The 12961-nt window shown below is 50.5% G+C and overlaps 1 protein-coding gene across 1 annotated transcript in view; it reads left to right on the top strand.

The window, feature by feature from the left end:
• Nucleotides 1–521: 521 nt before the first annotated feature.
• The window catches only part of KIF13B (kinesin family member 13B), an 82034-nt gene continuing 69594 nt past the window's right edge, over nucleotides 522–12961 (top strand). Inside the window, exon 1 of the mRNA XM_038770650.1 lies at nucleotides 522–583. Coding sequence (XP_038626578.1) covers nucleotides 529–583 — 55 coding nt within the window. The 5' untranslated portion in view covers nucleotides 522–528. The remainder of the gene's footprint in view (nucleotides 584–12961) is intronic.

The raw sequence follows: 12961 nt of genomic DNA, 5'->3' as shown, positions 1-12961 counted from the left end.
AACATATAGAGACAGTCCCTACCCCGTTTACAGTTTAGGCTTACAGTCTAAAAGGGGGAGACAGAGAACAAAACCAAACATACCAACAAAGTAAAATAAATAGAATAGATACGTACAAGTAAAATAGAGTAATAAATATGTACAAACATAGATACATCTATACAGGTGCTGTGGGGAAGGGAAGGAGGTGAGAAGGGGGGATGGAGAGGGGGAGAGGAAGGAAAGGGCTGAGTGTGGGAAGGCCTCCTGGAGGAGGTGAGCTCTCAGTAGGGCCTTGAAGGGAGGAAGAGAGCTGGATGGGCGGACTCCAAAGCCCGGGCTCTTGCCACTGAGCCACACTGCTTCTCTATACTGTACTGTCCCCAAAGCTGTATCTTCAGCCGTAGAGAGCGCTTCGCATGCGCGGGCATAGCCAGGCCCCGGGACCCGCCCCCCGGGCCCACCCCCAGGGCCCGCCCCCCTCGGCCCCGGGCAGACGGAAGCGGGCCGGGACGCCGGGACGCCGGGACACAAGGACGCCGGTCGGCGATGGGCGACTCCAAAGTCAAAGTGGCCGTGCGGGTCCGGCCCATGAACCGCCGAGGTGAGTCGAGCCCCGCGCGCCCGCAGGTGCCCCCTCCCTCTCCCTCTCTCCGTCCCCCGCTCCGGACTGGGAGCCCACTGGTGGGTAGGGACCGTCTCTCTCTGTTGCCAACTTGGACTTCCCCAGCGCTTAGTACAGTGCTCCGCACACAGTAAGCGCTCAATAAATACGATTGACGATGATGATTGACTCCCGTCTCTCTCCCCCTTTTTTTCTCCTCCCCTTGCTCTCCTCGTGGGCCCGACCCCCGGGCCCGACCCGCGGGAGAAAACGGCCACAACTGCGCAGCTCCGGGCTGTGCTGATGTGGAACTTGGGCCGAGTTTTCGCCCTGCCCGGGGCGTCTTTCCACTTCTGTAATTTCTCCCTCCCTACCTCCCTCCCTCCTCCTCCTCCTCCTCCTCCTCCTCCTCTCCCCGCGGGCCGGGCCGAGCTTCTCCTCCTTTCCCCACTCCTTCTCTCCCTTCCTTCCCCTCCTTTCCATACCCCCCACTTCCCTCTTTCTCTCCCCCTTCCCCTCCCCTTCTTCTTTTTCTTTCCTTCTTTCTCTCTCCCTTCCTCTCCCCCTCTTCTCCTCCCCCCTTCCCTTTTCCTCTTTCTTTCCCCCTTCCTCTTCCCTCTCCTCTCCCCCTTCTCTCTCTCTTTTCCTCTTTCTTTCCCACTTCCTCTTCCCTCTTCTCTCCCCCCTTCTCTCTCCCTTTTCCTCTTTCTCTTCCCCATTCCTCTTCCCTTTCCTCTCCCCTTCCTCTCCCCCACCTGAGCCCACTGTTGGGTAGGTACGTATCATCATCATCATCAGTCGTATTTATTGAGCGCTTACTATGTGCAGAGCACTGTACTAAGCGCTTGGGAAGTCCAAGTTGGCAACATATAGAGACAGTCCCTACCCAACAGTGGGCTCACAGTCTAACACATATACATATGTATATGTTTATATGTTTTGTTTTGTTGTCTGTCTCCTCCTTCTAGACTGTGAGCCCGCTGTTGGGTAGGGACCGTCTGTATATGTTGCCAGCTTGTACTTCCCAAGCGCTCAGTACAGTGCTCTGCACACGGTAAGCGCTCAATAAATACGATTGAATGAATGAATGAATGAATGAGTATGTATATATGTTTGTACGTATTTATTACTCTATTTTACTTGTACATATTTATTCTATTTATTCTGTTAATATGTTTTGTTTTGTTGTCTGTCTCCCCCTTCTAGACTATGAGCCCACTGTTGCGTAGGGGCCGTCTCTATATGTTGCCAGCTTGTACTTCCCAAGCGCTTAGTCCAGTGCTCTGCACACAGTAAGCACTCAATAAATACGATTGAATGAACGAATGAATGAATGAATATGTATATATGTTTGTACGTATTTATTACTCTATTTTACTTGTACATATTTATTCTATTTTATTCTGTTAATATGTTTTGTTTTGTTCTCTGTCCCCCCCTTTTAGACTGTGAGCCCACTGTTGGGTAGGGACTGTCTCTATATGTTGCCAACTTGGACTTCCCAAGCGCTTACTACAGTGCCCTGCACACAGTAAGTGCTCAATAAATACGATTGATTGATAGGGACTGTCTCTATATGTTGCCAACTTGTACTTCCCAAGCGCTTAGTACAGTGCCCTGCACACAGTAAGCACTCAGTAAATACGATTGATTGATTGATTCTCCCCCTTCCCTTCCCTCTCCTCTTCCCCCTTCTCCCCCACTCCTCTTTTCATTCATTCATTCATTCAATCGTATTTATTGAGCGCTTACTGTGTGCTGAGCACTGTACTTAGCGCTTGGGAAGTACAAGTTGGCAACATATAGAGACGGTCCCTACCCAACAGTGGGCTCACAGTCTAGAAGGGGGAGACAGAACAAAACAAAACATATTAACAGAATAAAATAAACAGAATAAATACGCACAAGTAAAATAGAGTAATAAATACGTACAAACATATATACATATGTATATACATATATATTTTCTCTTTTTCCTCCCTCTTTGGCCCCCCTCCTCCCCTTCCTCTGCCCCCTTTTCCTCCCCTTCTTCCTCCTCCTGGGAGACAGCTTGGCTCGGTAGTGGAGGAAAAACCACACGGCGGACAAACACGTCCTTGTGTTGATTCAGCGTTTCGGAAGGGGGACGTTTCGGCCGGAGCAGGGCGAGTAGGAGGCTTCTTGGGGCTGGCAAAGAGCTGGGTTTTTTTTTCCAGCATCGGCCCACTGAGTGGCTTTCGGGCCCCCAGGTCTGCCCTGCTTCCTGAAGGCCTGCCCTCACTGATGGGGGCAGCAAGGGAGCAGGGCCAATTTAGGAGAGGAAAGCCCGCCGACCTGTGCCAACCCAGTGGCATGCCCTCAGACCCCAAGATTTCTTGTGACACCCGTGTGCCTCTTCTGCACCCTCTGCCCTTTCTTCAGCCCCTACTTACTGTGCCACCAGGCCACCCTGACTTGGGATTATGCCAGTGGGCTTGGGGTTTGAATTCCCCTGCTCTCTGTTCCTGGCAGTGCCCATGTCCCCTTCAGTAAAATACTACATTCTCTCCCTTCCTTGCCTTCTCTCCCTTCCTTGCCCTCCTTTCCATCCCTCCCACTTTCTCTCCCCTTCCTCTCCCCTTCTTCTTTTCCTTTTCCCTCTTTCTCTCTCCCTTCCTCTCCCCTTTCCTCTCCCCCTCTTCTCCTCCCCCCTTACCTTTTCCTCTTTCTTTCCCCCTTCCTCTTCCCTCTCCTCTCCTCTCCCCCCTTCTCTCTCCCTTTTCCTCTTTCTCTTCCCCCTTCCTCTCCCCCTTCTCTCCCCCACTTGAGCCCACTGTTGGGTTGGTACATATACATATGTATATGTTCATATGTTTTGTTTTGTTGTCTGTCTCCTCCTTGTAGACTGTGAGCCCGCTGTTGGGTAGGGACCGTCTCTATATGTTGCCAGCTTGTACTTCCCAAGCGCTTAGTCCAGTGCTCTGCACACAGTAAGCGCTCAATAAATACGATTGAATGAATGAATGAATATGTATATATCCCACCCGTCGGTCGCTCTGTCTGGGAATGTTACCGCAATAGAAGTGGAAGAAGATCGAGCCCCCGCAGATCACAGTGTGCCCTCCCCAAGTGCCTGGGAAATACAAGATGAGCAAGTGACCCAAGTGTAATAATGGTGATTGTTAAGCGTTTACTAAGTGCCAAGCGCTGGGAAGATCCCACACATTCCCCAGCCCACGAGTGGCTGACACCCTAAGGGGGGAGACACAGACACAAAAATCTTCACAAGAAATGGAATTTGACCTACTAAACACTCACTCTATGCCAAGAACTTTGCAGAGCGCTGGGGTCGATATTCTACTTCAAGTGGATAAGAGGGAGAGAGGATTCATTTAAATTGTTTGTGATCACTTTATGAACTTGTCTTGGTCAAATCACCTAATTTCTCCATGCCTCAGTCACCTCATCTGTAAAATGGGGATTGAGACTCTGAGCCCGGTGGGGGACATGGACTGTGTCCAACCTGATTAGCTTGTATTTTCACCAGTGCTTAGTACAGTGCCTGGCACACAGTAAGTGCTTAACAAATCCCATTAAAAAAAAAAGGCAAACAACCTTAAATCAAAAAGGTGATGGGGGTGGTGAATAGGTCATTTGTCTGTGAGCTCAGGAAGAGCAAGGATCACCTGTACTAATTCTGTTGTGTGCTCTCTCTCCAAATCCAGTGCTCTGCTGTTCTGGTTCTCATCCATCAGTGCTATTGATTGTGTGTCCACTCTGTGCAGAGCGCTGGACTAAGCGCTTGGGAGACTGGATGACTATGAGGGTCAGGGGGCTTTATGATTTTCATTTCATGGAAATTTGGGGGTGTTTGGATAAGAGGGTGACAGTCACCTAAGGAAGGCACTTCTCCCTCTCTTCCCCTGCCGCTCAGATTGTTTAACACCAGTATAGGTGTCTCTCTTAGTGTGCAGCATCCACTTAGAAGTTATTATTGAGCATGCTGGGGTGGCAGTTAGAGAAAGTCTGCCCGGCACACGTGGTCTCTGTGACTTACATTTAAAGTTCCTTCGGGGCTTTTTACCTCAGAGGAGCAGATAAGTTCCCTCCTCTTCCCAAGGTTGACCCCCGCCCCCACCACTTTCATGTGGTAATTAAATATCAAGTGCCACAGATACCTTCCTTTGGCGTCATGTAATTCTCCTTCTCCTCTTCCTCTTCCTCCTCCTTTTTCCCCTCCTCTTTTTCCTCCTCCTCCTTTTTCTCCTCCTCCTTCTCCTCTCTCTCCTCCTCCTCTCTCTCCTCCTTCTTGCTCTCCTCCTCCTCCTCTCTCTCTTCCTACTTCTGCTCCTCTTTCTCTTCCTTTCTCCTCCTCCTCTTCCTCTTTCTCCTCTTCCTTCTCCTTTTCTCTGTCCTCCTCCTCATCTTCCATTATTTTAATTTTACTATTAATAATAAAACAAAAAGTATTCATTAGGTGCTTACTCTGTGCCAAACACTGAGCTAGATAAAAAGGTTATGCAAGTGGTCACAGCCTGTGCCAATATAGGTCTCAATCTGTCTTATCCTAATTTTATGGAGGAGGAAACGGACCAAGTGAGGTTCAGTGATTTGCCCAAGGTTACCCAGCGGTCCAGGGCCAGAGCCTGGATGAGATCCGGGGGGGCGGGGGGGCTACAGTCTCCTAGGCCCTTACCTTTTCCAACTAGGCCGCTGCCTTCAGATCATTGTTTGGCCAAGCTTGCTCTTTTGTCCCTCCAGAAAAGTTAGTTTGGTTCCAGTCAGTCAATCATATTTTTTGAGCGCTTACTATGTGCAGAGCACTGTCCTATTCAATTCATTCAGTGGTATTTGAGTGCCTACTGTGTGCAGAGCACTGTACTGAGTGCTTGGAAAGTACAATTTCAGCAACAGAGACAATCCCTGCCCACAGTGGTGCTTACTAAGCGCTGAGAAGAGCACGGAACAGCAGTAAACAGACACATTCCCTAAGGTCTCTGGCCAAGCCAAGCTTTATATGTGGCCAGTTCAGGGGGGCTGGAAACTGAGCCAGGCTTCTGAGGATGGGGGCGGGGGGTGGCTCGCTGAGGGCCCTCCTGGAGATTGGTTGGGCTGAAAGCCATCGATGGGGTCTCTCCGTTCAGGAGACCCTGCCAGGGGTTCTTCCCAGACTTCCCGAACTACATCGGTAAGGAGAAGCAGTGTGGCTCACTGGAAAGAGCCCGGGCTTTGGAGTCAGAGTTCATGGGTTCAAAGCCCGGCTCCGCCAATTGTCAGCTGTGTGACTTTGGGCAAGTCACTTCACTTCTCTGGGCCTCAGTTCCCTCATCTGTAAAATGGGGATTAAGACTGTGAGCCCCCCGTGGGACAACCTGATCACCTTGTAAACTCCCCAGCGCTTAGAACAGTGCTTTGCACATAGTAAGTGCTAAATAAATGTCATTATTATTATTATTATTATAAGGTTAGAAGTCACCTCCACCCCAAATCAAATCCCAAGCCCTACTCCTTTGAGGATTTAATCAGTGTTGAGTGGAGCCTCCAGGGACTGTTAATTAGACGTCAGGGTCCCAGTCTTCCCTTCTCTGTTGGGTGAGCACGGGGGCTGTGTGTTTTTTTAGGGTCACCTTGACATTTTATCCCTCCTATGTAACGTCTCGGTGAGGGACAGCAACTTTCCTGCCTCTAATTCAGTCGTATTTATTGAGCGCTTACTGTGTTCAGAGCACTGTACCACGGCTTGGGAGGGTACAATACAATAACAGTCACATTCCCTTCCCACAGAGAGCGTACAGTCTGTGGGAGGGTACCGGGTAACTCACACCCTGATCTGTTTTCCATCTTCATGTGGGCACTGGTGGGTTCTAATGCCACGGGAGAAGCAGGGATAGGAAGCTGATAATAACGATCATCAGCGTGGTATTTGTTAAGGGCTTCCTTTAGTCCAAGCACTGTGCTGGGCACCGAGTTAGGTGCAAGAGGATCAGGTCAGACCCAGTTCCTGGTCGACCTGGGGCTCAGAGTCCAAGGGAGAACAGGTATTTATTTTACCGGTGAGGAAACTGAATCCCAGAGAGGTGAAGTGACGTAGCCCAAGGGCACACAGCAGGCGAGGGGTAGAGACAGGATTAGAACCCCAGGTCTTCTGATTCCCAAGCCGTCCTCTTTCCACTAGGCCGTTTATGAGATCTGGGACAAGAATACTAACGGATTTATTTATTTTTTAATAATAGTGGTGGTTTTTGTTAAGTGCTCACTATGGGCCAGGCACTGTACTAAGCGCTGGGGTGGTCACAGGCAAATCGGGTTGCACTCAGTCCCTATCCCACGAGGGGTTCACAATTTTAATCTGCATTTTACAGGTGAAGAAACTGAGTTACAGTGAAGTGACTTGCCCAGGGTCACACAGCAGACAAGTGGTGCAGCCAGGATTAGAACCCAGGTCTTTCCGACTCCCAGGCCTGTGCTCCATCTACCAGGCCATGCTGCTTTTGTGCACTAAACTAAATAGCGGTGGAGACAGGAGAAACCCAAGTCATCGTTAGTTCTTGGAATCATTTTTTGGAAAGGAATGACCATCGGCAGCCCAAGATGATGGCAGTTTTCACTCTGCCGTTGGAGGGGTTTGCAGGAGGAGGGTGAAAAGCTTACCAATATGCTTTTCACCAAGTGTGTAATTATAAGGCCAACTGAAAGTTTTACAAGCACAGTATATAAGACTCATTACATCAGGATCACCCACGGTTCCTTGGCCTTGCGATTGGCAGACGGTGAGGGTGGTGCTGGCATTTGTATGTCCAATAAATGATCGATGACTGTTTCTCTGTGGTCCGTGTCCTTCTGTTGTATGTTTCTGACACTCGTGTTCTTTGTGTGCTCCTGGGTCACCCAACTGTCCTGTCTCCTCTGCAGTTTTTTTAATGTAATTTATTAAGTACTTATTATGTGCCGGGCACCTTACTAAGGGGCTGGGGCAGATACAGACTGATCACTTTGGACACAGTCCATGTCACCCCTGGGGCTCACAGTCTTAATCCTCATTGAACAGGTGAGGGAACTGAGGCCCAGAGAAGTGCCCAAGATCACACAGCAGACAAATAGTGGAGGCGGGATTAGAACCCAGGTCCTTCTGACTCCCAAACCTGGGCTCTACCCATTAGTCCACGCTGCTTCCCAGCATTAAGCTGTCTGCTCTCCATGGGCAGTGACTGTTCTTCCTCAAGAACCCGCTGTAGCCTGGGAGTCAGAGGACCTGGGTTCTAATACCAGCTCTCCTACTTGTCTACTTTGTGGCTTTGGGCAAGTCACGGCTTCTCTGTGCCTCTTCCCTCATCTGTGAAATGGGGATTCAATAGCTTTTCTCCATCCCACTTAGACAGTTAGCCCTACCTGGAACAGGGACTGTGTCCAACCTATCTTGTATCTACCCCACCGCTTAGAACAGTGCTTGACGCTTAATAAGAGCTAAACAAATGCCACAATTATTATTATTACTCTAGAACAATGGATGCTCAGGCAATCCTGCATCTCCTCAAGGAGGCCTTACCTGAGTACTCTCTCACCTTTCCCACCTTATTACCTGTTCTGCACCCCCGTGCCCTCGAATCCTTACCCCCTAAGCACTTAGGTATTTCCCACTTCCCCTCTCCTCCCCACATCCCTCCCCACAACTGCACTTATGTCCGCATTTCTAAACTCTATTGCTTCTCACTACTTGTAATTTATTTCTGCATCTGTCTGCCCCTCTAGACTACAAACTCCTTGAGGTCAGGGGTCATATCTACTAACTCTGTTTTCTTCTCCCAAGCTCTGAGTGTAGCACACTGCAGGGTGAGTGCTCAATCAACCCACTGATAGATGGCCAGCTCGCCAGGGTGATGCAAAACACTCACCGGGGATCAAATTGTGGCCGAGCCACTGTTTGCTCTTTGTGACCTTCATCTTGGCCTCTTAGGCAGTTGCAGAAGAGGGACCCACACTAGCCATGGCTTCTGCCCTCTTCATTAGCCATCCCTAGGACCCCCATCTCTGGCCACCGTTCTTCCTCTGGTCTGGAAGACCCTCCCTCCTCAAATCCGGCAGACAATGACTCTCCCCTCCTTCAAAGCCTTATTGAAGGCACACCTCCTCCAAGAGGCCTTCCCAGACTAAGCCCTCCTTTTCTTCCACTCCCATCTGCATCGCCCTGACTTGCTCCCGTTATTCTTCCCCCCTCCCAGTCCCACAGCACTTACGTACATATCCGTAATTTATTTCTATTAATGACTGTCTCCCCCTCTAGGTTGTAAGCTTGTTGTGGTCAGGGAATGTGTTTATTGTTGCATTGTACTCTCCCAATCGCTCAGTACAGTGCTCTGCACACAGTAGGTGCTCAGTAAATACGATTGAATGGATGAATGACTGCGCTTGGGTCAGCCTCATTAGACTGGAAGCCCCCCGAGGGTGGGGGCTGTGCTTGTCAGTCAGTCGCATTTATTGAGCGCTTACTATTGCACAGCACTGTATTAAGCGCTTGGGAGAGTACAGTATAATAATATATCAGATATATTCCCTGCCCACAACAAGCTTGCAGTCTAGAGACTGAGCTTACAGAGAAGCAGCATGGCTCAGTAGGAAAGAGCCCGGGCTTTGGAGTCAGAGGTCATGGGTTCAAATCCTGGCTCCGCCAATTGTCAGCTGTGTGACTTTGGGCAAGTCACTTAACTTCTCTGTGCCTCCGTTACCTCATCTGTAAAATGGGGATTGAGACTGTGAGCCCCCGTGGGACAACCTGATAATCTTGTAGCCTCTCCAGCGCTTAGAACAGTGCTTTGCACATAGTAAATGCTTAATAAATGCCATTATTATAGAGGGGGAGACAGACATTAATATAAAGAAATAAACCTGGGGTATGTTGTGCTCCTTGTTAAAGGGTCATTCATTCTGGGACCACTTGTTGCGTGCCATCCAGGCCTAGAATCCAGGTCTTTTGACTCCGAGCCCTCGGCTCTTTCCACTAGGCCCCGCTGCCTCCCGGCTTTTGATCCCAATGGGGCCCCTGTGAAAGCCGGGCAGCTGACAGCGGTATGGGAGCAGCGTAGAACAAAACGTCTCATTGTGGGCAAAGAGACAACGCTCAGTACAGTGCTTGCACTCAGTGCAGTGATTGACACGTAATAAGTGCTTAGGAAATGCCACAATTATTATTATTATTATTAGGGACTGTGTCTGTTCTATTTTCTTCTTCCAAGGCCTAATACAGTGCTCTGCGCACAGTAAGTGCCCAATAAATCCCGATTGATTGTCTCGCCTGGGGCTCCGAGGCCTCCTGGCCAGGGAGCCCGTGGGACCGAGAACCCCGGATAGGGGGAGGTCATCACTGGGACCAGTGAGGTCGAGCACCAGGGGCAGGCCCGCAGCCCGCAATCGGAAAGGGGAGAAGGGTGGTGCAGGGCTTGGGGAACGAAGCTTAGGGTTTCAAGTTCGATTTGTTGGGGTTTGGGAAGGAAGTTGAGGTTTGCAGGTGCAGAGTGATGTGGTTAGCAATGACAAGTCTGATGCTAACCTTTGTGATGGTAGTGTGTGGGGCCTTCACCTCCCTTCTGTTTCGCCCTGGCTTGTTCCCTTTATTCATCCCCCCTCCCAGCCCCACAGCACTTATGTCCAGATCTGTCATTTATTGATTTCTATTAATGCCTGTCTCCCCCTCCAGACAAGCTCGTTGTGGGCAAGGAATGTGTCTGTTTATTGTTATATTGTGGTCTCCCATGCGTTTGGTCCAGTGGTCTGCACACAGTAAGCACTCAATAAAGACGATTGACTGGAGGGAGGAGGGGGAGCAGGGCGATCCGGGAGAAGGGAGTTCATGGGGCCTTCCCGGCTTTGCCCATTTCCTCCCTGCTCTTCCCAGCTGCCTCAGGGTTTGTAGCAGTAGTGGGCTGTGGGAATCTTGGGAGAAATGCAGAGTTTTTCAGTCTATCAGTGGTGTTTAGTGAGTTCTTAAGGTGTGCAGAGCACTCTACTAAGTGCTTGGGTGAGTAGAGTACAACAGAATCAGCAGACAGTTGTGTTTGATCGCTTGGCTGGAGCTCTGCACCGGAATAGGACCGACCAGTTTGTGTTACAGCTTTGGAGTGGGAGTTCCTTGTGGGCAGGGAACAGGTCTTGTGCTTCTGCCGCACTTTCCCAAGCTCTCATTACAGAGCCTCGCACCCAGGGAATGCCCAGCAAATATGGCTACTGGCCCCGGCTGAGGCTCCTCCTGCTTCCTACCATCATGGGGAAGAAGCAGTGTTTTGCCAGAGTAGATGCAAGATGGAACAAACAGTCTGTGGCCTTCCAGCGGCCTGCATAATAATAGTAGTAGTGGTTGTCATCTTTATTCATATTTTATTCTATCTGGAGCAGTACACTGTTCTAGGCACTGGGGAAAAACATAGGATAAAGGATGTTCCCTGTCTATAAGAAGCTTCCGTATAATGAGGTGAAGCCCCTGGGACTGGGGCTCCGCCCCAGGATATCCCATCCTGGTCCTTCTCATCGCGGCCCCGTCTCGCTTTCCGCAAACTGCCAGGGTGTCCCGACTTTGGATTTGATCGTTCGCCCAGTGCCCTTCCTCTTCTGCCTTTTGCAGGCTTGGTGGTCTGTGTGTGCTTGTCTTGCCGTTAATAATAATGGTACTTGTTAAGCGTTTATTAATGCTAAGCACTGTTCATTCATTAAATTGTATTTATTGAGCACTTACTGTGTGCAGAGCGCTTGAGAGATTAAAATATAATAATAAGCAGACATTCTCTGCCCACAACGAGCTTACAGCCTAGAGAACTAGCTCTATGCACTGAGGTGGATACAAGATAATCGGATTGAGCGCAATCCCTGTCCCACATGAGGTTCACAGTCTTAGTCCCCATTTTACAGATGAGACACAGAGAAGATTACCGTGCCCCTGCCCTTGCAGGTTAGCAGGCGGAGGGCACCGGGTGACCAGTAGCCCAGCCACTGTGATGGCCTCCTCCCCAAGCCTCCCGGGAGTCCCGCAGTCGGTGGTGTCTTCCACAGAGCCTGGCCTCCGGTCGTCCGCTTGTCTCTTCACAAACCGCCTCGGCAGCGAGACGACTTCAACCTCGGTGGTGGTTTTCTCCTAGGGCAGGCGGGCCCCTCCTTCTCCATGGTTTGGGATGACACAGGAGGGATTGACGGTTTAGGTTGGGGATTCCCCAGGCCCTGGAAAGGTCCTGTCTCCCGCCATTCCCTTCCCTCGAGGAAACCATGCCTCTCCACTTCTGTTCCCCCTCCGTCAGTCATAGATGACATTTATTGAGCGCTTACTGAATGCAGAACACAATACTGAGCCCTCTGGAAAGTAGTAGGGTTGGTAGACCCGATTCCTGCCCTCAAGGAGGTACAGTCTCGTGGGGAGATAGACGCTGAAATTACAGGTAGGGGAAGTGGTGTGTAAGTGGCGAGAACTGGGGGTGGGGTGAGTGTTAAAGTACTTGGGGGTATCGACTTAACTGCAGGGGTGACGCAGGAGGGAGTGGTAGGAGGCTAGTCATAGGTGACGCTGAAGGGAGGGAGAATGGGAGGTGGAGAATAAGAGGGTTAGTCAGGGAAGTCTTCCTGAGGGAGGGATGATTTTAGTGTGTCTTCCTCGCTAACCTCCCTATCTCCAGTCTCTCTCCACTTCAGTCCATACTGCACTCTGCTGCCTGGATCATTTTTCTAAAACATTGTTCTGCACACTTCATTCCTGTCCTCACGAACCTCGAGTGGTTGCCCATCCACCTCCGCGCCTAAAGAAACTCTTCGCCATCGGCTTTAAAGTACTCAGTCGCCTTGCCCCTTCTACGTCTCCTCTCCTATTTTCTACTACAGCCCAGCCCACACACTTCGCTCCTCTAATGCCAGCCTACTCTCTGTTCCTCAGTTTCGTCTACCTCACCACCTACCCCTCGCCCACGTCCTCCTGCTGACCTGGAATTCCCTCCCACTTCATATTTGACGGACCCAGGTTGGTCCAGGCTCAGAGATGGAGGTGCTGGCGTGTGGGGAAGAGGAAGCATCTGGGGAAGATGGAGAGGGAGAGGAACAGGAGATGTGGGGAGGAGGAATAGATCGCTTCCCCCCAGGACCCAGTTCATCAGGGGCTTGGAGAGATGCTGTTTGGTGACCTCCTTCCCCCAGTCCTGGAATAATCATGCCAAGCTGGCACCAGGACACCCGGCCACTTTCTGGGGGAGGAATCAACTTCCTGGCCTTTGGTGGGGTTCCTGTGGGGTGATCTCCGTCTCTCGGTTCTCGTATCGGTCTCTCCTCCATCCAGACTGTCCACCAAAGTGCAAAACTGCACGGAAACACTCTCTGGGAGCAACCTCTGCACGGTGGGAGATGTCTTCCACATCTGGGAAGTGGTCTTTCCTACATCCCTGCCGTGGGGGGTAG

Source organism: Tachyglossus aculeatus, chromosome X2 (assembly GCF_015852505.1).
Source record: "Tachyglossus aculeatus isolate mTacAcu1 chromosome X2, mTacAcu1.pri, whole genome shotgun sequence".
Classification (NCBI taxonomy): domain Eukaryota; kingdom Metazoa; phylum Chordata; class Mammalia; order Monotremata; family Tachyglossidae; genus Tachyglossus; species Tachyglossus aculeatus.
Note: the sequence above shows the minus strand (reverse complement) of the source record. Positions and strands in the feature narration are given on the sequence as shown.